This window comes from Felis catus, chromosome A1 (genome assembly GCF_018350175.1).
Source record: "Felis catus isolate Fca126 chromosome A1, F.catus_Fca126_mat1.0, whole genome shotgun sequence".
NCBI lineage: Eukaryota > Metazoa > Chordata > Mammalia > Carnivora > Felidae > Felis > Felis catus.
Genome location: NC_058368.1, coordinates 12,923,561 through 12,951,482, shown reverse-complemented (window position 1 = coordinate 12,951,482; position 27,922 = coordinate 12,923,561). Strand labels below are relative to the sequence as shown.

The following is a 27,922-nucleotide window of genomic DNA, read 5'->3' as shown; positions in this document are numbered from 1 at the left end:
CTCAATATTAGCAGGAAGTCTGTCATTCAAGACCAACTGTCTGGATTCCATGACCTGTTTACTTAAGCCAAACGAAGAAAATTCTCCCAACAAGTTATTTGAGCCTACACATTTAGCATTTTCATTTACACTTCTTTACATTTACATTTTTGTAGACAAAATAAACCCATCTCTGATTCCTACATCCTCACATAAAGTGTCATGTGAGGCATTTCTGTCCCCTTCAAATAATTGCAGTGGGGCTTCAGGTGATTTCTTCCACATCCAGCATACCCAGTACTTCTTAAATTTTTTTTTAACGTTTATTTATTTTTGAGACAGAGAGAGACAGAGCATGAACGGGGGAGGGTCAGAGAGTGGGAGACACAGAATCTGAAACAGGATCCAGGCTCTGAGCTGTCAGCACAGAGCCCGACGTGGGGCTCGAACTCATGGACCGTGAGATCATGACCTGAGCCAAAGTCGGCCGCTTAACCGACTGAGCCACCCAGGCGCCCCTACCCAGTACTTTTTAATCCCTTTCCCATGGAGTCTTGGGCCCCTAACACCACCCTGAGGACAGGTTCTGTCTGGTGACACAACTGCACCACTTCCTGGGAACAGGTATTTTCTGTCCTGTGCCACAGTGGTTGTCTCACTGCCACTAGCTTGGGGGTTGCTTGCACTGTGAGACCTGCCCCCTTGGGAAGAGGTCTTAATTCCCCCATTTGTTTTAGCTGAGGAATCAGATTCCTGCACGAAGAGATGTTGATGCTTCTCAAGCTTGTGCCCTGAGGAAAAGCCGTTTCAAATGTCTTGGGGTCTGAATAGCTTTTTTTATTTTTTATTTTCCTGCTATGTCTTTTTCTGAAATACTGGGACATACCACTGGTATTTAATTTCCCTCTGCTATTTCCTGACAGCTTTCAGGAAGGCTATTTGAGTTTGTTAACAATTTAATCTAATTCTTAAAATGGCCTCTTTCCTTCTCTAATCCCAAGAGCTAATGCTGCTTTCTGGAACTGAGTGCCTCCCTTCTGTTTACTTTATCTTTACTTTCTGGCCCAGATGGTTATTTTTATAACAACTCTGCATTAGTAATAATAAAAGAGAAGAAATCAACAAGTTCTGGGTTTATTGTCCAAATATTTTCTACTTTATTCTCAAGGAGATGGATAATCCCCACCTCCCTGGAGATATCCTTCCATCAGACAGGTAGCTAAAGCTTGAACTTGTTCTTTTGTCACTGGATTTCTTCACATCTCTTCTCTACTTCCCTTTAGGATCCTCACTTCATAAATTTATCAGCTAGATTCATTAAAAGTTCCTTCCCCAAAGCATTATTTCAGTGAGCTTCTATGTGACAGAATCATAGTATACAGAGAAACAGCCAATGCCATTTCCCTGAGTAATATATGAAATTGTTGAATCATTACGTTGTTCACCTGAAACTAATATAACACTGTATGTTAATTATACTTGAATAAAAAACCAATTTGCCTATTTCACATGCATTTCCTCTCTCAGTTCTGCCCAGAATTTTTTGTAACCACTTGGGGTTGCTGTTCCAATCTCTAAGAAGTGGTTCTTCAATTGTTCTGAGTGATGGCCTGTGACTTTCAGAAATCATCTCTCAATGACTTGGCCTTTCTTTGAGGAATCACTCAAGGTTGCTGTTAGGTTTGTTTGGATCCCAGTCACCATTTCTGCTCTAGTAACAACAACAATATCTTTCCTTCTTAAGAGCAGTTAGAATCTGGGTACTTTTCTCCCCTGCTTGCATTTTTGTCATTCAGGATGCCCTTTTCCCCTTATTCTTTCTTGAATGAATAAACAAAAAAATCTCTTCCTCCAGTTTAATCAGCTGTGTTCCTTTATTTTCTTAATCTTTTTGTGCTCCTGGGTTTGATAGTAAAACTGAAGTACCCTTTCCAAACCACTCTGGTTTCTCCTTGTTTTCCTAAGCAAATGGGATTATTACAGGCAAATAGTTCCAAGCATAGAACACTGTTTCTAACTCTGTGTTTGTAATAATGTAATTTGGGTGACTTTCTATCTTAAGGGGATGGCATTTTCTTTCTAATAGGGGCTCACATCTCTTACCTGTTCATTAAATTTAACATAAGTTTATGGTGAAGCCATGTATCAAGTCAGAGTTAGAACTTATACCAACATAAAGCCAATGTGAGATTCTATAATGGGACAGTGAGTCATAAAAATAGGCAGAAATGCCACATGAAGTCAAGGTCTCTCCACGGTACCCTCCTTGATCCTGAAAGAGGAAGAGAACGTGGAATACCCAATGTAGTTGCCTACCCAGCCATGGTACTAACTGTATAAAGTTAGGGCATCTCTAAGTGTTCTGTTATACATGCAGAATTCAGCTGCCCTTCAGTTTAAAAGTAGCAAATATTCTTTTGTCAGCCAGTGACTAAAATACTTGCAAAATTCTTCTCTACAATGGAATCTTTGCCTTGGCTAAAGAAAAGCTAGCCTGTGCAGTAAGCTAAAGCAGCCTCTACCTGAAGCTCCCAACACAGCTAACGGGTTCTCTTATTTTCTCACATAAGTTGTGTAAGTCAGAAGTTGCAGTCACCTGCCAAGCTCAAAATACCTCATGATAGCTAGAGCTTCTTTCCTAGGCTACAGAAGTTCAAAGACATGTGCAAAAGTGTAAACACATGTTTGGCCTAAAATAAGCCTCTGTAAACCAGGCATAAATATCTTTTCCTGAAATTTTCTCCCTCAAAATGTTCTTTTATTTCTCAATGTTCCTGATGAATAAACCAAACCTGTGAGAGCCCCTACCCGATAAATCGCACCCTTATCCCACACTGTTTATTTATTTTGAAAGTGAGAGAGCACACGGGAGGGGCAAGAGAGGGCGAAAGAGAATCTGAAGCAGGCTCCACACTCCCAGTGCAGAGCCCTACCTACAGCCTGAACCCATGAACCATAAGATCATGACTGGGGCCGAAATCAAGAGACAGACACTTACCCGCTGAGCCACCCAGGCGCCCCCACCCTCAGTTTAGAACAAGTTGAGAAATACAACAAAACATAAGAGTGGGAGGCCAAAATAACACCTGTTACTGATAGAGAGCAGCCTCTATGGCACGGTTTGTTTGGTAGGGCAGTGCTGGACTTGGGTAGGCCTCCCCATATGTAGGAAGCCTGACTAGGTAAGGTTTACAACTTAGAACACACAGGCTCATTCTCAATAAGAAAAAAGTTGGAGCTAATCAAGCCGGTTCACGTACTTTTCTCAATGCTGACATTCAAATAAAACACTTCATCTCTCTAGGAGCTGAATAGATAAAGGATAGAGAGGCCTGGAGTTACATTAATAGAGCCCACTTCCCAAGAAGGAAATATTAGGAATGGAGAATTATTTGCAGCTAACAATATTTGCAAACACAGTTGAAATCCTTGCTTATTCGTTTTTGAACTGACAGTAACTTTTCTCAAGATGTTTGTGTTATTCTGATGGTATAATATTCTCATGTTTTCAATACCATATTGCACTGCAATTTAATAAATCCCATTAATGGAATTCCAATGTTTAAAATACCAATATTATTTTCATAAAATTTGACATCAGAAAGTCCATTTTAGAATTCAGTCTTCCACTCTACAAATGGGGAATGTATTCATAGTAAGCTCTGTTATTTAAATGTCTGGAAATGGATTTCCCATAAAATTGTAGGCCAGATTATTCAATTATTCCCTGCCAAATAATTTCCCAAATCCAACTTCAGTAGATATATCAGAAGAACATAGATGTGTAATGGTATAACAATAACTCTACATAGAAATATTCACTGTTTACATGTGTTGTATTATCAACTAAAGAATCCAATCTTTGCAAAGCAGGAGGTTGGAGGTGGGGAAAGTTAAAAGGATGTGGTTAAGAAATGTACCAAAATGGAGAATGCATACTCTAAACAAAGCCATTCCTCAGCTCCAATGAATTAAATTCTAGAAAGGAAAGGAATGCCAATTTTTTTTCTAAAAAAAAAAAAGAAAGAAATTCATTCTTTATAGGATATCTCTAGATTTTTAAATATTGATAACAAGATATTTTGAAGCAATGTGTAATTCAACACTATGTAAACCAAATTAAAAACTTTGTAAGCCAGGAGTTTGCAGCCAAATGTTTATACAAAGAGTAATTAATACTCTCAACCCAGTGGCTAGATTCTGTTAAAACATAAACCTGATCATGTAATTTCTCTAAAACCCTCCACTGACCTCCTTTCTGGAAGGAGCAGCGGAAGGGAAGGAAGAAAAAGAAGAGAAAACTTAATTAACTGTGGTTTATAAGACTCTACATTAGTGGTGTGCTGGAGAAGACGTACCAGCTCACAAGGTCTAATAAATTTTATGGAATTTTTGAAAGCTCGTTGTTCTGTTAGTAGCTTGAAATTGCCGTGGCAGGAATATTTACACCAGAGAAATTAGTAAACAGTGAAAACCAGGGATTTTTATTAATTTTGCCCCCAAGGAGCCAGCTGATAAAACATTTACCAGCACACCAGTGCCCTATATGATCTATCCTACTCCATGCAAACCCGATGCAGCTCTGACATCTTTTACCACTTTCCCATTTTACCCAACTCACTTCACTGGCATGTTCCTTCCTGCCTCAGGTCTTGCCTATATTGTTTATTCTGCTTAGAATTCTCTTATCCCTGATTAGTTCTCTTGTTGAAGAGGTTTTCCCTGATCATCCTATGTAAAACAAACCAATGCTCCACATCCATAACACATCTGACACACACTATTTTATCTATCATCTATCTTTGTGGTATAATGTCATTCACAAGGGGAAGTGCTACCTATTTTGTCCTGCTATATCCCCAGTGTCTTTAAAAAAATACCATGGCACATAACAGGTGCTCAATAAATATTTTTCTGACCTAATGAATGGATAAAAGTTGCACTTAGTGGTCTGAATCTAAATATTTATAGTTATATGTATCTCTTTCTTGCACAGAAATTAGGTGCTAGATCACTTAAGGCGATGAGTATGAAGAGTTACAGTTGTTTGTTTTTTTTTTAACACATATCTATGTTTTGCATTATATCCATGCTTTCTAGAAATCTGCTGTGTCATCAGAGTGAGTCTAACCATGAGTCCACATAGTCAGTCTGTTCTCAATTTAGTGGCAGGTACAATTAACTACATACACCAAATGGTGCAAGTACAGAAGGATGAAAATAATACTCATATATCAGAGAAAATAACCAGAACCTGACAACTGGCTGTTTTAAAATAAAGGGAGAGGTCAATTTACTCCAAAGTTTTGGGGGGTTTTTAAAAAATTTTTTTTAGCATTTATTCAGTTTTGAGAGACTGAGACAGAGTGTGAGTCCGGGTGGGGCAGAGAGAGAGGGGGACATAGAATCTGAAGCAGGCTCCAGGCTCTGAGCTGCCAGCACAGGGCCCAACATGGGACTTGAATCCATGAACCATGAGATCATGACCTGAGCCGAAGTTGGAGGCTTAACCACCTGAGCCACCCAGGAGCTCCAATTTACTCCAAAGTTTTACACCACGTACTAGGAGAAAAGTGGTGTACTAACACAAGCAAGAAGCTAAGAGGAGTAGTTGGTTTAACAGAAAAGCTGGTGAATTATTTTTTTGATAAGCTAAAGTTAGTGAAGATGATGTTAGGAAACACACCAAATGTCTCAACATGTGAATCATTAGCATATGCATCATTTATAAATCCCAAACTGAGTTATCTCAGGCTACATATAAACTGGTCATTGAATAAAGAAAATTAGATGGAACCACAAGAAATTCCAACAGTTGTAGAACATGAAAAACAATCCAAAAAGATGACTCTGAGAAAAGAATACCGGAAAAGATCTAGTTGGGAGCTGGGAAGATCAAAAGCTGTTTGGGACATGTTCCAAGTTGAGACGTCTTTGATATATTTGTGAATAAGTATCAGAAAGGTGTTTAGGTGTAGAAGTCTAAAGTTCAGAAAAAGTCTGAGCTTATGTAAATGAAATTATTGGCTACAAAGTGGTATCTGAAGCCCTAAGCTTGAATAAGATCACTCAAGGAGAGTCTTATGAGCAGAAGGGTAAAAGATAAAGCCATATTCCACATTTGATAGTTTAGTAAGAATAGCCTGTAAAGTTGAGCACCCAAAGAAATAGTTAAAGAAAACAGAAGACAGCATTTGTCTCAAGGAAGCCATTAAAAAAAAAAAAAGGAATTCAGGAAAGAGTAACACATGTTGCTGAGGTCAACCAAAAGAGTTCACTGGATATAGAGCAGATATTCATTGTGTGGAGATACAAACATATACCTGGTTTTTGACTAGATGGGTTTTTTTTTTTAATTTTTTTTTAAATGTTTTTATTTATTTGTGGGACAGAGAGAGACAGAGCATGAACGGGGGAGGGGCAGAGAGAGAGGGAGACACAGAATCAGAAACAGGCTCCAGGCTCCGAGCCATCAGCCCAGAGCCTGACGCGGGGCTCGAACTCCCGGACTGCGAGATCGTGACCTGGCTGAAGTCGGACGCTTAACCAACTGCGCCACCCAGGCGCCCCAGACTAGATGGGTTTTTGAAATTATGAGAGGAAAAAACAGATTGAAAGGGGTTGAGAAGTAAGAAAACTGTTGCAATGAGAACAGAAAGCATTATTTAGAAGTTTGTAAAGAGTAGTAAAAAAGGCCCAAAGATGGGGCTACAGTCATATAAACAACTTTTTTTCTTAATAGGAGGGACTTGAATATATTTACAAGCAATAGGAATAACTTTCTGCTTTTGGTTTGGCTGATTACTTCTACCAGGCCAACCTTCCAGTAGATAACAAGGATAAACAATGAACAAAATATAAATAGCAGTTGCTGTACAGAGAAGAAAAACAAGCAGAAACTGGAAGGGAGTCAAAGTGGGATATGGTGGAGCACCAGAAGAGTTTCCCATTTTTTTAGGGCTTTTACTAAGAGCAGGCCCTCATCTGCATTAAGATAGGTATCTAATACCTCATGGAAACCCAGTTTTATTGAAGAACTAGAAGACTAGGGTAACCAAAACTGCTAGAAAGTTGTAGAGACAATCCCTGAAAAGAGAGAACAAGAGAGCCTGAGCTCCAATTCCGCACATACACTCTCTGACTAATGCCTGAATCATTCAGAACTTCTGGTGCAATTCACAATTATTCAATATACAAAGAACAGGACGTATCAAGAGAAAGGATGACCCACACAGACCAGCCCCATAGAATCCAGATTGTGAAATTCACACACAAAAATACTCAATGCAGTGACTATAACCAGGCTCCAGGATATAAAGGAAAATACGCTTATAATAGATAGAAAAGTACCAGTACTGAAATAGACACTGTTAATAAGAACAACACAGATATTCTAGAACTAAAATATACAGTATCTTAAACATACACTGAATAGTCTTAATGGGAGAATGAAGATGACAAAGGAGCTGGAGAACTAGAAGTCAGATCTGTAAAAATTATCCAGTCTGAAAAACAAAGAGACAAAAATGTTTAAAAAAATGAAGACACAGGAATCTGTGAGATAATAGCAATAAGTCAAATATATGTGTACCTGGATTCCTGGTAGAGCTGTAAGTGAATGAGTTGTAAAAAATTTTCATAAAATAATAACTGAAAATAATCCTAAATTTGGTGCAAAATATAAATGCATAGATAGGAAGCTCAATGAGCCCCAAGTAAGATGATTACAAAGAAAACACCAGGCATATCATAGTTAAATGTTAAAATCCAAAGCTAAGAAAATACTTGACTGAGGACGTTTTGCTAAGTGATATAAGCCAGGAGCTCAAACAAACACAAATACTGTAGGACTCTACTTATATGAAGTACCTAGAGTAGTCAAATTCATAAAGACAGAAAGTAGAATGGTGGTTGCCAGGGGCTACGGAGAAGGGGGAAATGGGGAGATGTTATTTAATGGGTACAGAATTCCTGTATTGCAAGATGAAAAAGTTCTGGAGATGGATGTTGGTAACAGCTGCGACAATGCAAATGTACTTAATGCCACTAAACTGCATAGTTAAAAATGGTTAGGGTACCAAATTGTGTATGCATTTTATCACAATTAAAAATAATAAAAAATTTGGGGCGCCTGGGTGGCGCAGTCGGTTAAGCGTCCGACTTCAGCCAGGTCACGATCTCGCGGTCCGTGAGTTCGAGCCCCGCGTCAGGCTCTGGGCTGATGACTCGGAGCCTGGAGCCTGTTTCCGATTCTGTGTCTCCCTCTCTCTCTGCCCCTCCCCCATTCATGCTCTGTCTCTCTCTGTCCCAAAAATAAATAAAAACGTTGAAAAAATAATAAAAAATTTAAATAAAGAAAAATCTTCAAAGCAGGCAAAGAAAACAAATTACACATACAAGGACAAGAACACATATGACCAAAGACTTCTCATCAAAAATAATGAAGGACAAAAGGTACAAACTTCCAGTTATAAAATGAGTAAGTGTGGGGGATCTAATATACAGCATGATGACTATAGTTAACAATGTATTATATACTTGGAAGTTGCTAAGAGAACAGATCTTAAATGTTATCACTACAAAAAAAATGTTATGGACATGTTAACTGACCTTATTGTGGTAATCATTTCACAATACACAGGTGTACCAAATCATATTATACACTTACAGGGTTATAGGTCAGTTAGATCTCAATAAACTTGGGGGAATAATCAGAGAAGAAAATGTGAGGATGGAAGCAGAGTCAGAGAAACATTTGAAGATGCCACATTGTTGGCTTTGAAGATGAAGAAAAAAGGAATGAGCCAAACAATTCAAACAGCCTCTAAAATCTGGAAAGGCAAGGAACTAATTCTCCCCTAAAACCTCCAGTGAAACATATTTTAGACTTCTGACCTCCAAAACTGAAAGATAAGCTACTAACATCAACATCATCAACATCACCACCACCATCATCATCATCATCTAACAGCAGAGCAACAACTAAAGAAAATTCTGCCAATCTAGAATTTCACATCTAGTGAAAACATCCTTCAAAAGATTAAGACAAAATAAACACTAAGAGAATCTGCCAATAGACCTACACTGTAAGAAATGCTACAGAAAGTTACTCAGGCTAAATGGAAAGCAAAACAGATCAAACTCTGGACATTAAGGAAAAAATGAAGTTCCAGAAAAGGTAAATAGTTAATGTTAAAATCTATTATTTTTTAATGTTTATTTTTTAGGGACAAAGAGAGAGCACAAGTGGGGGAGGGGCAGAGAGAAGGGGACACAGATTCCTAAGCAGGCTTCAAGCTCTGAGCTGTCAGCACAGAGCCCAACACAGGGCTCAAACCCACAAACTGTGAGGTCATGACCTGAGACAAAGCCGGACACTTAACTGACTGAGCCACCCAGGCACCCCTAAAATCTATTTTTCCTCTTAATTTCTTTTAAAGTACTTGGGTCTATTTGTTTAAAGCAAATTAATACTGTATTATTGTTAAGTTCTACAAGGTTGTAGATGTAACATGATGGTCATAAATCACAAAGCACTTTGAAAACAATGGACATCTTGAGTCTTCAAATCCAAGACAAATTTCTCTATTTCTATAGGTGTTCTTTAATTCCTTTTAAGAATTTATTTTGAATATACAGGTCTTGGGGGCAAGGTTGGTTAAATTTATTATTTATTATTCTAGGGGGTCTCTGATGTATTAGAAATTTAATCAATTATTTAAACTTTATTTTCCACTAGTATCCTGCTACTATGTAAATTGACTTCTATACATTAACTTTACATCTTGTGATCTTACTAAATTCACCCATTTGTTAAAGGAATTGTTATTTAGAATTTTTCTAGGAAAACAATCATTTTGTCTAATACGAAGACTTTTCTTCCATCCTTTTGTTTCCTTATGCCTGTTATATATTTTTCTTATTCAACTAGCTTGTTAATGATGTATGTGCTAACAGTCTTGGGAAAAATGTACTGATGTCTGTAACTTGCTTTGAAATGCAGCAAAAACATGAGGACTGAAAGATGGAAGGACAGACATATGATAAAGCAAGTACTGGGACACCTGGGTGATTCAGGGAAGCATCTGATTCTTGATTTTGGCTCAGGTCATCATCTCACGGTTCTTGAGATGAAACCTTGCATTGGGCTCTGTGCTGACAACACGGAGCCTACTTGAAATTCTCTCTCTCCCTGTGTGTGTGTGTGTGTGTGTGTGTGCGCGCGCGCGTGTGTTCTCTCTCAAAAATAAACTAAAAAAAAAAAAAAAAAAAAGCAAGTACAGTTAAAATTCACTATAAAACATTAGTATGAATGCTGTCAATATTTTCCAGTTTTCTGTATGTTGGAAACTCTGATGATAATAATGTTAGGAAAATCAAAAGCAACACAAGGGTCTACTTTTGAGAGGACTGAAAATACAAGAGAGAAAGGACAGAAGATACTGACACTTTTTTAGACACAGGCTACAACTGATGAAGATTAGACTCGAAACAAAGATGATAGCTTCTCTTTATATAAGAGAATATGCATGCATAGACAGTACATAGGATGCATACAAATGAGCATATAATACAGAATGCATACACATTTGATTAGCTGGTTGATAAAGAGGTAAGTTTTAAAGAGGCATTGTGGAGACTTGATAGAGAAATGTAAAATTTATTAGGCAGTATTGAAGACCTATTTCTTGGGTTGGTGGCTTTCAATTCATTGGAATAGAACCTGTGCTCAGCTGCCTGGATCGTTTTCCCACTTGCAAAACAGGGTAGCTCTGAGACTATTAGGAGAGTTAAATGAGGATGCCAAAAAAAAAAAAAAAAAAAACCTAGCACAGTGCCTCACACAGAGGTACTTAATGTTATTCTGGAAAGGCTGTGTGGAGTTCTCTATGTGCCTACTACGAGTGATTATTTTGTACAGCTGCTCTTCAGGAAGTTGCTAAAGTTTCTTATGCTGCTGTATTAAAGAGCTGGTAACTTCGGGAGGCAATCAGCTAATCAAAAGAGCTGCAACAGGCAGAAGGTACCAAGTCACAAAGGTACCATACAGTGTTTATAACCAGCATTAGGCTGCAATTCAGACATGAGCTAAGGTTCGGAGGGACCACTATTTTTGCAAAGCTACTGAGAGGAGTAATTTATTGTTAAGTCATGCATACCACGATCAAACTGATAAATAGCATCTTGTGATAATGTTCCAAATTTCCATAGGAACTATGAACAGGAAAGAAACTGGGGTGAATATCTAGTGGAATTTAGTTCACCAATTTGAAAAATATGAAAAAAAATTATGTTTTTCTTGAGAACTAGGTACAAGGAAAATTGCTGCCAAGAGTTGATTTTTTACTTTTTATGAACTGTGTTTCACAACTTGGAGTGCTATAATTTGGAAAGAACATTTAAATCTCTATCATTCAGTTCTGATATATCTGAATATAAAACAGAACTTTATTAAAATCACAACAAAGCTTTTCGTTGTGATGTATATTGCACAACTTCAAATCTTAGGAACAAAATTTTAATTTATATTCTAAAAACATAAAAAGAAAGGAGAGTCAGCATCATAACAGCTTAAGTCCTCCCTGGTTTTTGTCCCCCATCCACAACAAAACTTTGGTATCCATGGACAGAAGTGCCTTTGAGAAAGCTGTGGGGTTCAGCCCCATATGTCAAGGGACTCTAGAGGAGTCTCACCCACCTGTGCAATGGAGTCACAGACAGACCTCGGTCCCCGTTGTTGACCCTACAGTGGCCTGTAAACTGGGTCCAGGCCCTCTCCAATCACAGTCCCCTGAGAACACTGACGAACACTAACTTAAGACAATCATTTTAAAAGGAGAGAACCTTTGTGGAAGTCCAGGTTTCTAAGAAGTTCTAGCACTCCACTGGAGCAAAAAAAAAAAAAGTTTCAATGAATTGTAGTGGGTAACAGTAACAGTTTAACTTTATCCCTATCACCTCCTCCCCAAGGCATCACAACTTAGGGCCAAACGACACCTTCCTTCACCATGATTTGTCCCACAGGGGAAGAGTGTGTGAGCCCCTGGCTTCATCTGTACATGATGCTGCTCAAGAGGTCCCTTTCTTTATTGCCCCATCACAGTGCAGAATCACGAGCTACATGACAGGAAAAGATGAGGAGAGTGGCAAATATAACTACTGGATGAAAGTAAGGGACTCAGATCCTAACTAGATCACAGATTCCATCAGAACTCTGCCAGTGAGCTGATGGGAACACCTCACTTGTCAATCACTTCAACTGGCCCACAGAAACCTCTAGCACTCTGTGTACCTCACGTACAAACCTCCCTATCTTGTGGCCAGCTATCTGTGCTCCCAATGGTGGCAACAAGAGTGAGCTCTGGAAGATGGCCAGTGAACATGCACATAAGTTGGCAAATCTGCGGGCCAGGGAAAGACCACAAATTTGAACTTCAGTACCACCTTTAAGGGGAAACAAAAGAGAAACTGTCAGCACTTGGCATGTTGCATTATAGAATACAGGAAAAGCTTAAAGCTTAAGTACTCTGCCATCGAGGGGCAAGAAGTATGAACAGCTGGACCCAAAAAAGATCTGAGATAGCTTCAGAATATCTGTCATGGCTGATGGAAGGTCTTTCTCTCCCAAAAACAGTTAGTAAAGCCCAGAAGAGGTGACTCCTACTTCAGAAGTGAAGAAAGTAATGCAAAACTTCAAAGAGCATGAAAAATCAAGGTCACATGATTGCACCAAAGGATCACAATCATCCTCTGGTGACAAAATCTAAAGACAAAGAGATCTGTGATTTACTTAGTAAAGAATTTAGGCAACCTAGATAAAAATGGATAAATTCCTAGAAACAATAATCTACCAACACTGAATCATGACGAAATGGAAAATCTGAACAGACCAATTACTAGGAAGGAGATTTAACTGGTAAAAACCCTTGACAAATAAAAGTTCAGGACCAGAACTTCACTGGTGAATTCTACCAAACATTCTAATAATTAATACCAATACTTCTCAAGCTCTTCCAAAAATTAAAGATGAAGGAACTCTTCCAAACTCATTTTATGAGGCCAGCATTACTCTGATTTCAAAATTCAGACAAGAATACCACAAGAACAGAAAATTACAGGCCAATATCCCTAACAAGAATAGATATAAAAATAATAAATTATTAGCAAAGCAAATTTAAAAATACCTTAAAAGGATCATACATCATAATCATGTAGGATTTATTCCACGGATGCAAGGATGGTATAAAATCTGCAAATCAGTCAGTGTGATACACATTTTAATCAAATATGAATAAATATCATATGATCACCTCAACAGATTCAGAAAAGACAACTGACAAAATTCAACATCCATTTATGATAAAAACTCAACAAAGTGGGTAGAGTGGAAAAATACCTCAATATAAGGGCCATATAGGACAAGCCCAGAGCTAACATCATACTCAATAGTAAAAAGTTGGAAACCTTTCACCTAACATCAGGAAGGAGACAAGGATGCCCACTCTTGCCACTTCTATTTAAGACAGCACTGGAAATCAAAGCCAGAGCCATTAGGCAAGAAAAAGGTATAAAGGGCATCAGAACTGGAAAGAACAAGATAAAACTGTCAGTGTTTGCAGATAACCTAATTATTATATCTAGAAAACCCTAAAGACTCCATCAAAAAAGTGTTAAAACTAAAACAAATTCAGAAAAGTTTCAGGATACAAAATCAATACACAAAAAGCTTTTGTATTTCTATACACTAATAACAAACTACAAGAAAAGGAAACAATCTTTTTATAACTGTATCAAAAAGAATAAAATAAACTGGAATGAATTTAACCAAGGAGGTTAAAGACGTGTATATTGAAAACTACAAGAAATTGAAGATAGAAAAGATATTCTGTGCTTATGAGTTTGAAGATTAATAAAATGTCCATACTCCCCAAAGCAATCTACAGATTCAATGCAGTTGGTAGCAATGGCATTTTGCACAGAGATAAAAAATCCTAAAATGTGTATGGAACTACAAAATAACCCCAAATAGTCAAAGAAGTCTTAAGAGAGAAGAACAAAGCTAGAAGCATTGTGCTCCCTGGTTTCAAATTATATTACAAAGTTATAGTAAATAAAACAATATGGTATTGGCATAAAAAGACATAGAGATCAATGGAAAATAGAGAGCCCAGAAATAAACCCATGCATATATTATCAAATAATTTATGACAGAGGAGCCAATACTACAATAGAGAAAAGACAGTCTCTTCAACTAATGGTGGTGGGAAAATTGGACAGCCACATGCAAAAATAATGAAACTCAACCGCTATCTTATACCACACACAAAAATTAACTCAAAATGGATTAAAGACTTGAAGACCAGAAACCATAAAATTCCTAGAATAAAATGTATGTGGTAAGCTCCTTGACACAGAGTGAGTGTGACACCAGAAGCAAAAGTAACAAAGCAAAATTAGTTAATTTGAATTAAATCAAACTAAAAAGCTTCGGGGCATCTGAATGGCTCAGTCAGTTAAATGTCCAACTTTGGCTCAGGTCATGATCTCACTGTTCCTGGGTTTGAGCCCTGCATTGGGCTCTATGCTGACAGCTCAGAGCCTGGAGAATGCTTCCCATTCTGTGTTGCCCTCTCTCACTGCCCCTCCCCTGCTTGCACTCACGCTCTCTCTCTCTCAAAAATAAATAAACTTAAAAAAAAAAAAACTAAAAAGCTTCTACACAGCCATGGAAATCATCACTAAAATGAAAAGGCAACCTACTGAATGGGAGGAAATTATTTCTGGAACATGTCTGATAACATCCAATATCCAAAATACGTATCCAAATACCCAAAATACATACAGAACTCATACAATTCAATAGCAAAAAAGGAAATGATCCAATTAAAAAATAAGCAGATCTGAATAGGCATTTTTCTAAAGACATACAGATGGCTAACAGGTACATGATCCATGATTCAGCAATCCCACTTGTGTATACCTCTAACGTAATGGAAAATGGAAAATCTAAGGGATATATGCACTCCCATGTTCATTGTAGCATTATTCACAATAGCCAAGGATAAGAAAACAACCTAAATGTCCCTCAACAGATGAATGGTTAAAGATGTGATGTGTGTGTGTGCATGTATACATATGTACGTATACATGTGTACACACACACACACACACACACACGATGGAATTATTCAGCCATGGGAAAGAAGGAAACACTGCCATTTATGACAATATGGATGGACCTTGAGAGCATTATGCTAGTGAATAAGACAAAGGCATATAATGTATGACATCACGTATGTGGAATTTTAAGAAGCCCAACCTCACAAAAACAGATAGTAAAATTATGGTTATCAGGAACTGAGAAGTGGGAAAATGAGAAGATACTGGTCAAAGAATATAAACTTCAAGTTTTAAGAGGAGTAAGTTCTGGGGCTCTAAGGTACAGCATGGTGATTATAATTAATAACACTGTATTATATACTTGAAAGTTACTGAAATCTAACGGTCTCACCATAAAAATGAAATAGTAATTATTTGATGTGATATGATGAGAGAGGTGTTAGCTAAAACTATGAGGATACTCATTTGGCAATTACGTATATCATATCAACACACTGTATAACATAAACTTACAGAATGTTAGATGTCAATTATACCTCAATACCACTGGGAAAAAATACATTAAATCATAGAGTTTTACAGAAATTAGGGCTTTCAGTTAAAATCTTTAAGACTTTCACTACCAATTATGTAAGAGTAACTGATACTGGACTTGCTTTCCCACTGTAAACAACTAGAAAACTAGACAAAATACATAAAGCAACTCTGTAATAGATGTTGAACAGAGAATGCAAGACTGTAAGGCATAAGAGAAAAAAAAACCAATGAGGTAAACTAAAGTCACCTGATTTTTGCCTAGAGGCACTTTCCTGCAGGGTAAGAAGGGCAAATCCAGGCAGACAACTGTGATAACAATGAGCTGGAGAAAAGAGAATTCAGAAGCTAAGGTGGTTGAATATGCACAGCAGAGATCTGGAAAAAGAGCGAAACAGAAAAGGCGTACAAAAATCTGCATAAGGGTTTCTTTTCTTGCATCTTTGGATGATTACTAAGCTACATATGCATTGAGTGTGACTCCACAAAGCCAGACCCCAAAAAAAAAAAATAATACTGGGAAAAGATATGCTGAGAACTGTAAACTGAAAAATTACCAGAGCTCACACAGGGTTGGAAGACATTTGATTTCTGGTGATCCAAGACACAGACACCTTAGTGATCTCCAGGGTATTGAGTAGAACACCAGAAATGTAATGTCTCAGTTGTCAAGCTTAACTACTCTAAAAAAGGTGAAAAACAAGCAAGAAAAGGGATCAAGCAGTTAATCAAATAACTGCCCGCTAAAACAAAGTTCAAAACTGTTTAAAGACAACAGAATTCAGACATTCAAAAATGAAACATTACCATGTAATATTCAAAATAGCCAGCATCCAATAAAAATTAATGCACGTACAGAACCGCAGGATATATGACCCACAACCAGGAAAAATACCAGTCAACAGAAACAGATCTAGAAATGACAGATGGAATTAATCAAAGACTTCAAAAGGGCTATTATTAATATAAGAAATTTTTAAAAAATCATGAACAGAATAAGAAATGTAAAATACAAAAAAAGAACCAAATGAAACTTAACTTCCAGAGTGGAGGAACTCAGTATTTAAAATGACAATTTCACTGCATGGTCTTAAAAGCAGATTAGACTGTGCATAAGATTAGTGAACTTGAAGGTAACAGAACCTATTCAAACTGAAGGACAGTGAGAAAAGGCCTAGAAGAAAAAGAGAGACTCTACAGGACACTATCAGGAAGTCAGAAATATAAAACTAGAGTCTCAGTGGACAGGGCAGAAAAATATTTCAAGAAAATAGCTAAATTTTTCCAAGTCTAATAAAGTATATAAACCCACAAATCCAAGAATCCCAATAAATACAAAGCAATATAAACAGGAAACTACAAAGAAAAATAGTGTCAAGACACATCTTAATCAAACTCCAGGAAACTAGTTATAAAGAGAAGTTGTAAATCTCACAAGTAGCCGTAGTAAGTAAAATAAAAGAAACAAAAACACATAGGGAGAAAAATTAGGATATAAATCTCTCTTCAGAAAAAATGTAAACCAAAAGACAAAAAATATTTTTCAAGAAAAAAAACCCATCAAAGTACAATTCTATATCCATTAAAAATGCTTTCCAAAGAACACTGCATACTAAAGACATTTTAGGCCCCACCAAAACCAACAAAACAAAACAAAACAAAACAAAACAAAACAAAACAAAACAAAACCCTGAGAGAATTCACCAGATCTGCCCTGCAAGAAAAGCTTAAAAAAAAAAGGTTTTCAGACTAAAGGAAAATGATATCAGATTGAAATTTAGATCTACAAAAAGCAATGAAAAAAATGAATCAGTGAAGGGCTACTTACACTAAGTGAAACAGGAGGAAACTGGGTGATCTCCCTCTACAGAGAAGTATTAAAAATGAGTGGATAAAACTGTCAAAAACAACCAATCAGGATACTTAAAACTGATCCAAATTAGGCAAATTAAACAATGTTTATTGCTAAGAAACTAGCTTTACAAAAAACGGCAGCAACTCTATGGCCTTCTCCACCTGGTATTGTTAGAACACACCTGTCACTTGGTCAGTAAAAATTGTAGCTGTGTAAGTTCAAGGCTGATTGCAGCCAGAGTAGTGGACTCAATTCAGGATGTAGACATATGAAAACCTATGGCTTTGCTGGATAAAAGTGGCAGACGTGGTTCAAAAAGGATGGGGGAAAATCTATAGCTTTGCTAGCCCAAGGTTACAATTCTAGTTCATGACCACTGAGAGACCAGTCAGTTATTGAACTGAGAGATCCTGGAAATAAAAGAGCCATAGAGGGACTAAGATACAATCTTGACTGACACATAACCAAATGAATGCTAAACTGGGGAAGTGAAAACCAAAGGATACTGAGAACTGGTTGCAATCTTGGAATGTGTTCCTCAGCCCACCTATAGCTCAGCCGACTTCAAGCCTCATTTAAGACGTTGAGCTCAAACTGCCCAAATGATTATCTGGTCACGAAACTATGCAGACAGAAAGATGAAGCCAGGCTTAATAATAATAATAATAATAATAATAATAATAATAATAATAACAACAACAACTGAGCAGAAACATCAGACACTGCACAGTGAAAGGAAGATAAATTACACAGTTTAAGTCTAGGTAAGCTATGAAACAAAAAAAATCAGAAAAAAAAAAAAAAACACATAAAGATGGCTAAAATATATTATCTAAAATTAAGTTTTCAGCCACAAATTACCAGACATGGGGTTATGGGAAGGAAAGAAATATACTGATACTGAGTAGAACCAGATGTTGGATTTAGCAAAGACTTCAAAGCAATTATAAATATATTCAAAGAATTAAAGGAAAAAGATAACAATGAGACAACAAATAGGGAATTGCAATAGAAAAACTGAACCTACATAAAAGAGCAAAATGGAAACTCTAGAGTTAATATGCACAAACATTAAAATGAAAAATTAAATATCAGATTGCACAAACATTAAAACAAAAAATAAATTAGCTATCAACTATGAAATGGCGTAAGAAGGAATCAATGAACTTCAAGATCAATGAAATTATCCAGTCCAAAGAACATAAAGGAAAAAGACTAAAGGGGCGCCTGGGTGGCTCAGTCGGTTCAGCGTCCGACTTCAGCTCAATCATGGTCTCATGGTCTGTGAGTTCGAACCCTGCATCAGGCTCTGTGCTGACAGCTCAGAGTCTGGAGCTTGCTTCAGATTCTGTCTCCCTCTCTTTCTGCCCCTCCCCTGCTCATGCTCTGTCTCTCTGTCAAAAATAAATAAACGTTAAAAAAAAAAAAAAAAAAAAAGACTAAAAAAATGAACAAAGCATCAGCATGGCGGGGGGGGGGGGGACATCAAGCATTCCAGCATATAAATAATGGGACTCTCAAAAAAGATGAGAAAAAGGATCACAGAAAAGATATGAATAAATAATGGTTAGAAATTTCCCAAACCAGGGGCACCTGGGTGCCTCGTTTGTTGAGTTGGCTCAAGTCATGATCTCATGGTCCATGAGTTTGAGCCCTGCATCAGGCTCTGTGCTGATAGCTCAGAGCCTGGAGCCTGCTTCAAATGCTGTGTCTCCCTCTCTCTCTACCTCTTCCCCACTTGTGCTCTGTCTCTCTCTCAAAAATAAATGTTAAAAAAAAAATCCCCAAACTGATACTACAATAATACTACTCATAATAATCTAATCCAAGAAACTAAATAAAACCCAAGATAAACACAAAGAGAATTAAAACTAGACACATCTTGGTCACACTGCTAAAAAGCCAAAGAAAAAATGAAAATATTGAAAACATCAAGAAGAAATAACAGAAGGTAGTAGAATAAAATATTTAAAATGCTGGGGGGAAAAAAAAGTAAAATCAACCAAGAATTCTATAGATGAAGACAAAACAGATACATTCCAGATAAAACTGAGAATTCATTGCTAGCAGAACAAGAAATATGCCTACCATGCAAACTCTCATCAAAAGAAAGCTGGAGAAGCTATCAATATTAAAGTAGATTCAGAGCAAGAAATATTATCTGAAACAAATATTATCTGAAGTAATGACAAAGGTGTCAAATCACTAGCAAGACATAATAATCCTAAATATGTTTGCACCTAATAATGAGATTGAAAATGCATGAAGTAAAACTCAAAAGAATTGAATGCGATAAATCCATAATTATGGCTGGAGATTTCAATATTCCTTTCAGTAAGTGAAAGAAAATTAACAATAAAGAAGACTTAAAAATATATCTGGAAAATCTTAAGTATTTGGAAATTAACACATTTCCAAGTAATAATTCAAAGAAAAAATCGTTAAGAAAAACGAAAAAATAGTTTGAACTAACGGAAGTGAAAACACACAATATCAAAGTCTGTAGAGGAAGCTAGATCAGTATGCAGGGTGAAATTTGTAATTTTAAATGATTATTAGAAAAAAATGGTCTAAAATCAATGATCTAAATTTTCATGCTTAGACTCTGGAAAAATAAGAGCCAACTAAGTCAAAAGTAGAAGAATGGATTAATAAAGATAAAAAAGGTAATCAATAAAATATGAAACAGACAATACAGAAAATCAATGCAACCAACCAATTTTATTGAACAACTAGAACTCTCTTTTTGTTGACAGGAATGCAAAATGGTACAACCTCATTGGGAAGCTTGTTTGGCAACTACTTAAAAGTTAAACTTACACCTATCTTACGTCCAGTCATTGTATTCCTATAAATTTACTGAAGAGAAATGCAAACAGTATGTCCACAAAAAGACTTATACAGAAATATTCAGAGCAAGTTAATTTATACTAACCAAAACCTGGACACCCAAAGGTCCATCAATTAATAGGCTTAAAACATACACAAACATATTCTGATCAATAAAAATTGAAATTAGTGAAACATACGTGTTTCAACAACATAAAGGAATCTCAATTATAATTGAGACAATGAAGCCTGAGAAAAAGACCATACAGTATTTGACTTTAAATTCTTGAACAGGCAAAACTAATCTATAACCACAGCAAGCAGATCGGTGGTCACTTGGGCCAGGGTAGGGGTAGAGTGACAGCAAAGGGATGTGGAAGAAACTGAAGTTGATAAAATCTGTATCCTGATTGGGATGGTGCTACTCTGAATACATTTGTCAAAAATCAAATACAGACAAAGTGGGTATGTTTTAGTATAAATTACACCTCATTCCTCTAAACTTCAGCCTCTTTATTTTTATAGAAGATAATACCTCTCTCCTAGAGATGTAAGGGTCTAATAATACATAGAAAGTCCCTAGTGCAACGTCTAGCATATGTAAGCATTGCATTCTCCGACAATTCTCCAAACATTTCCTGTTTATAAGAAACTCTCAAGCTTGCCATACAATTACAAGACAGCTGCTGTTAGAAAGTTCTTCTTCACTTTCAACTAAAATGTCTCCCTTTAATCTATGCACACTGATCCTAAGTACACATTCTCTAGAGCAGTGGTTCTCAAACTTAAGGGTACACCAGAATTCCCTGAATAGCTGATCCGATTCCCATAGTTGCTGATTCAGTAGATGTGGAATCAAAGTTGAGAGTCTATGTTTCTCAGTTCCCAGGTGATGCTGGTGCTGTCCAGAGATTCTACTTTGAGAAGCACTGCTCCAGAGGAATAAAAATTATAAGACCACTCAGACTTCCTAAACATCAAAAGATAGTCACAATATTTTCACTTTTTGTTTTTCAAATTAAAAGTCCTAACTCTGCCAAACCTCACTTTCCCAGTTCTTTAGTTATAGTCAATATCCTTCCTAGCATGTAAGTGCCCCAAGGACTGGGACTGCTAACTGGGGCCTAACTAGTAGCCCCAAAACAAACAAACACAAGAAGGTCATCTTTCCTGACCTTAACAGCTTCCCATAAGCCTAAAACTGCTACGCGTTTTTATATGTGTGTAGCTGTGTCCATCAATTAAATACTTCCTGACTGATCACTACCACAAGAAGTCTCCCTGTTATCCTCACAGAGGTAATTTAACTTATTGGAACTTAAAATCTTTTATTTCACCCTTGTTGGTTTAGCTTTTGAGTCATGCTTCTGTTGCCCAAAATTAAAGAAACTATTCAGAGCCTGTCCTACAAATCTGTCAAGCAAACTCTTTGTTCCATGAACCAAATATCTAATGAAAAAATGTTCCAAAGGATAGGATCAATGACAGAAAAATACACTTGTTCAAAGAGTAATTTCTATACTAATATACCTTTGCTGTGAAACACATGATGCATGTTCTTCAACAATCTCAAGTATTCAATGAAAACATTCTTATTTCTTTTTTAGCCCACCTAATATGTGAATTACTGAAATAAAATTGGATTTCTATAGTCTCAACAGGAATGGTACCAACAATGTTCTTCACACTCAGGCTATTTTATTTCAAAATTAATCCTTATATTTCCTGAAAAAAAAAAAAAAAAAAAAAACCCACAATTCTTGACTGAGAGAAAATATGATTAAAGGTAATGACTTGCCAAGCAGAGTTATGTGCCTGTGGCCAAAAATGGTCATTTAGAGGATAGAAAACAATCTCTGCTTTTGTATGTAGTAAATTTCCTCCAACAGATGAGAGAAAGGATGGAAAATGGGAAGACCAACACTGCATAGTTGAATAGCAAATTTTGAAAGTATATTAAACTCTAAAATCATGTTTCTGGACTCTGAAGTTCCTAAGTTGTGTCCTTTCAGTAACTTCAACAGTATAAAAGAGCAATTATTTAAGTATAATAATCAATAGTTCACAGAAAAATTGCTACCAAAAAAAAAAAACACAAAACACCACAAATAAGGCATGGTTAAGTGAAGTTAGTTTATTTTACCTGCAGCTCTTCCAATATAAAATGGATGTAAATGATGATACTGAGATATATTAGGAAGAATTAAGGATAGCTGTCAAGATGTCAAAACATCATGCCTTCCAATCCATCCTCCATGAACTTCTTATAAAGTGCCATAAATTTGGCTACAAATGCTTCCAAGTGATAAATGGCTTTGCTACCCAGCTGTAGACGATGTTCATAGTAAGCTGCCATCTGGGCCACTTCCCCTTTCAGCTGTCCATCACAATTATGTAAAAGTTCTGAGAGAAGGCCCTGAAAAAAAGATAACCAGTAATTTAAAAAGTAATCATTAAAAAAATAATAAGCTGAAACAAGTTTTATTTCTCATTCAAAAAAGAAGCAAAACCTCATATGTTCTTTTTACTTGTGAAATCTCTTTTGTATGTTCTTTTATATGGTAGTTTTCATCCAAAAACAAAAAAATTGCATACCTTTTCCATAATGTAAAATGTGGTAGCTATCAATCATATTCCAAATGCCAAATACTTAATGTATGAGGGTGCAAAGAGAGAAGTAAAAAGATGCTCACTGCAATGTTATTAGTTACAATAACAACGTGTAGCCAACCTAAAGTTCCACCAACAGCACCATATTCAAAAAACTATGATATAGTCCCATAATGAAATTCCATTCATCACTAGAAAGGATAAAAGAAATCCATACTGTCATGAAATATCATCCATGCTACATTATTTAAAAAAAAACAAACCACAATGCAGAACATTGTGAAGCTTTGTGAAACTATATACACACAGCCATACATATGGGCATATTTCTACATGACTAGAATACAGGTCTGTTGGAAGTGCTCACCCTTGTAGAAATGGATGGGTAGAACTCACTCTCTTTTATATTTGGCATAATTAGAATTTTTTCTTGTGAGTGTTGCCATATAACTTTAATAAATACAAACAGAACCCCCTGCATTCCCTAACATCTAAAATCAGTCAACACACATGGCTTAGACCTACCAGACCAAACCTAAAGCTGTGCCTTACAAAATCTTACAAAGTCTAGATTCCGCCTACTTCTTTAATGTCATTCCCTATGTGCACTAAACCTCACTGTCTGAAATACAGCTGACCCTTAAACAACGTGGGTTTGAACTGTGAGGGTCCACTTGTAAGCACATTTTTTTCAGTAAGTCCAGTAGCATAAATGTATTTTCCTTATGATTTTAATGTTTTTTCTCTAGCTTAGTTTATTGCAAAAATACAGTATATAACACATCTACATAATGTGTTAATCCAGTGTGTTATCAGTAAGGCCTCTGGACAGCAGTAGACTATTAGGAGTCAACTTTTGGGATAGTTAAAAGTAATACACAGATTTTCAACTATGCAGGAGGTCAGGGTCTTAACTACCACATCGTTCAAAGCTTCAAGGTTCAAAGGTTAACAGTACTTGTTCCCCAACTATTTACACGCTGCCTCTCTTTTAATCTTCCAAGTTTCAGTTTAAACATGCCTTCCTCACAGAAGCCACAGCCCACCTTCCATTATTACCATTTCACCTTCTTACTTCCTTTGTAGCACTTATAACATTCTGAAATCCTTTTGCTTCTTGTTTCCCATTTCACCCCACTAAAATGTATATTTTCTGAAGGCAGGGCCTCCCAGGTCTTCCTCAACACTCCCCTAATGGTATCTGGCACACACAGGAAAGGTTCAATAAATACCTGTTGAATTAATGAGCTGGAGAGAAAGAAATGACAATGTGTCTCAGTACTGCAAAAGTCCAAATTTCATGGTTATAAATGGTTCAGGAACTGAAATCGGATTACCTTCATTATAATTTCAGGAGGAATACAATGAGTTAGAAGCTCATAAAGTCTTCCACGGACTTCAAGGAGCCTATATAAAACAAGATAATTAATACTTTGTAATGAAAATAAGACACAATTTTTTCAAGAACATACTGTGCTGTTTTAGTTTATGAATTAATTCCCATACATTTTGTTAAATGGCTTATCATACTTAAGATACACATTTAAGCTTTTCCTAATTTCAGTTCATGTTTCTAAAAGAAAATGTTCAGAACTCATTTAAAGTCAGACATTTATATTCAGTTATTAATTACATCAAAATACCATGAAAGTGCCAGATAAAAATTAAGACTTCAGGAAGAGTGAGGGTTGACATTATTCACACTGCATTTCAACCTACTTTCATGACATATCATGTGAATATGTTTATTTTTCCTCCAGATAGATACCTTGGACATCTAGAAAATGGTCATGAAAAGGTAAGACAATCACTAGTTAATTATACAAGAAAAGAGCATACAAGCATGATTCTATATATCATTACATACTACCTCAACTGCAAAGTAAAAAAACAGTATGGCAAGGAAACAAAGCGGTCCTGTCACAGAAAGGCAGTACAATAGGTCATAGGCAAGCACAAATTCAGATTGTCCAAGTGAATATGAATACTCCAACCTCTGAGCTCTTAATTTTCGGCCCTTCTCATAATAGTTCCAGGAAAGAAAGAATACATATGGCATTTTAAAATGGCAAGAAGAAAATGACAAGTAAAATTGTAAGTACACACAAAACAACTACCTTTCTCCATATATATACTTAGTACCCTAAAGGGAAAACATATTTTAAAGCTTTTAGTAAAATATTAGTAAGATTTAGGAAGATATTAGTAAATATCACAGATGTTCCATATTTAGATCAGAGAAGTGACTCATCAAAGATTTTCTTTTGCAATACTAGAACACTTCCATTCAAAGCAAGTGTCTTCCTTAATGCCTCTTGCCCATTTAGCCCATCCCCCCCACCCAATACCCCAACAACTCTGTTCTCTGTATATGAGTCTCTGGTTTGTCTCCCTTGCTCTTTTTGTTATTTTTGCTTCCTTTCTGTTATGTTTACCTGTTTTGTATCGTCCACATATGAGTGAAGTCATATATTAAGCTTAGCATAATACACTCTAGTTCCATCCACATTGTTGCAAATGGCAAGATGTCATTCTTTTTGATCCCAAGTAATATTACATTATAGATATATACCACACTTCTTTATCCATTCATCAGTCAATAGACATATGGGCTTTTTCCATACTTTGGCTATTACCACCAGCACTGCTATAAACTTACCACCAGCACAGCACCCCTGTATCCTTCGAGACAGCGGTCCTATGTCCTTTGGAGAAAGACCTAGTAGTACAATTGCTGGGTCATAGGGTAGTTCTATTTTTAATTTTTTGAGGAACCTCCATACTGTTCCTTCAGAGTAACTGCACCAGTTTGCATTCCCACCAGCAGAGCAAAAGGATTCCTCTTTCTCCGCATCTTTGACAACTTCTGTTGTTGCCTGAGTTGTTAATTTTAGACATTCTGACAGGTATGAGGTGGTATCTCATTATGTGGTTTTGATTTGTATTTCCCTGATGATGAGTGAGGTTGTGCATTTTTTCATGTTATGGGTCTGTTAGCCATCTGGATGTCTTCTGTGAAAAAGTGTCTATTCATGTCTTTTGCTCATTTCTTCACTGGATTATTTGGTGGGTGTTGATTTTGAGAAGTTCTTTACAGATTTTGGATACTAACCCTTTATCTGATATATCATTTGAAATATCTTCTCCCATTCCGTCAGTTGTCTTTTAGTTTTGCTAATTGTTTCCTTCACTGTGCAGAAGCTTTTTATCTTAATGAGATAAAGTTCAATAGTTCATTTTTGCTTTTGCTTCCCTTGCCTCCAGAGACATGTCAAGTAAGAAGTTGCTGCAGCCGAGGTCAAAGAGGTTGTTGCCAGCTTTTTCCCCTAGGATTTTGAGGGCTTCCTGTCTTATGTTTAGGTATTTAATCCATTTTGAGTTTATTTTTGCGTATGGTGTAAGAAAGAGGTCCAGGTTCATTCTTCTGCATGTTGCTGTCCAGTTTTCCCAACACCATTTGCTGAAGAGATGGTTTTTTTTCCACTGGATGTTCTTTCCTGCTTTGTCAAAAAGACCAGTTGGCCATACATTTGTGTGTCCATTTCTGGGTTCTCTATTCTGTTCCATTGATTTATGTGTCTGTTTTGTGCCAGTACATACTGTCTTGATGATTACAGCTCTGTAATACAGCTTAAAGTCCAGAATTGTGATGCCTCCAGCTTTGGCTTTCTTTTTCAGAATTGCTTTCACTATTTGGGGTCTTTTCCGGATCCATACAAATTTTACGACTGTTCTAGCTCCGTGAAGAATGCTGGTGTTATTCTGATAGGGATGCATTGAATATGTAGACTGCTTTGGGTAGTGTCAACATTTTAACAATATTTGCTCTTCTGATCCATGAGCGTGGAATGTTTTTCCATTTTTTTGTGTCTTCTTCAATTTCTTTCATAAGCTTTCTATAGTTTTCAGTGTATAGGTTTTTCACCTCTTTGGTTAGGTTTATTCTTGAATATTTTAGGGTTTTTGGTGCAATTGTAAATGGGATCGCTTCCTTAATTTCTCTTTCTGCAGCTTCATTACTGGTGTATAGAAATGAAACTGATTCCTGTACGTTGACTTTATATCCTGAGACTTTGCTGAATTCATGTTTCAGTTCTAGCAGCTTTTTGGTGGAGTCTTTTGGGTTTTCCAAATAGATTATCATGTCATCTGTGAAAAGTGACAAGTCTGACTTCCTCCTTGCCATTTTGGGTGCCTTTTATTTCTTTGTATTGTCTAATTGCTGAGGCTAGGACTTCCAACACTACTCTGAATAAGAGTGGTGACAGTGGACATCCTTGTCACATTCCTGACCTTAGAGGGTACACTCTCAGTTTTTCCCCATAGAGAATATTAGCAGTGGGTCTTTTTGTACATGGCTTTTAGAATCTTGACATATGATCCTTCTATCCCTACTTTCTTGAGGCTTTTTATTAAGGAAGGAAGCTGTATTTTGTCAAATGCTTTCTCTGCCTTTGAGAGGATCATGTGGTTCTTATCCTTTTATTAATGTGATGTATCACATTGATTTGCAGATATTGAACCAGCCCTGTATCCCTGAAAGAAATTCCACTTGATCATGAAGAATTCTTTTAATGTATTAGTGGATCCAGTTTGCTAGTATCTTGTTGAGAATTTTTGTACCCATGTTCATCAGGGAAATTGGTCTATAGTTCTTTTTAGTGGGGTCTTTGTCTGGTTTTGGAATCAAAGTAATGCTGGCCTCATAGAATGAGTTTGTAAGTTATCCTTCCATTTCTATTTTTTGGAACAGCTTCAAAAGAGCAGGTGTTAACACTTCTTTAAACGTTTGGTAGAATTACCCTGGAAAGCCATCCAGCCCTGGACTTTTGTTTGTTGGGAGATTTTTTGATTACTGATTCAATTTCTTCCAGATTTGTCCATTTCTTCCAGATTGCCCTATTGGCATATAATTACTCATAATATTCTCTAATTATTATTTGTATTTCTGCAATGTGGGCTGTGATTTTTCCTCTTTCATTCGTGATTTTTATT

At 36.6% G+C, this 27,922-nt stretch overlaps 1 protein-coding gene across 3 annotated transcripts in view; it reads right to left on the bottom strand.

Annotated features, from left to right (window-relative positions):
- Window positions 1-15,366: 15,366 nt before the first annotated feature.
- Window positions 15,367-27,922, bottom strand: part of RFC3 (replication factor C subunit 3) — a 32,359-nt gene continuing 19,803 nt past the window's right edge. The window contains exons 8-10 of one of the 3 annotated variants that reach the window (XR_006593899.1): window positions 24,265-24,334; window positions 22,461-22,733; window positions 15,367-16,011 (exon numbers count right to left, since the gene is read on the bottom strand). Coding sequence is in view for 2 of the 3 variants with exons in the window: in XM_023250694.2 (XP_023106462.1) it covers window positions 22,542-22,733; window positions 24,265-24,334 (262 nt within the window). In the remaining variant the exon portion in view is untranslated. Of the gene's footprint in view, window positions 16,012-22,431; window positions 22,734-24,159; window positions 24,176-24,264; window positions 24,335-27,922 lie in introns of those variants that run through there. The other 2 variants (XM_023250701.2, XM_023250694.2) reach the window with 2 other exon arrangements.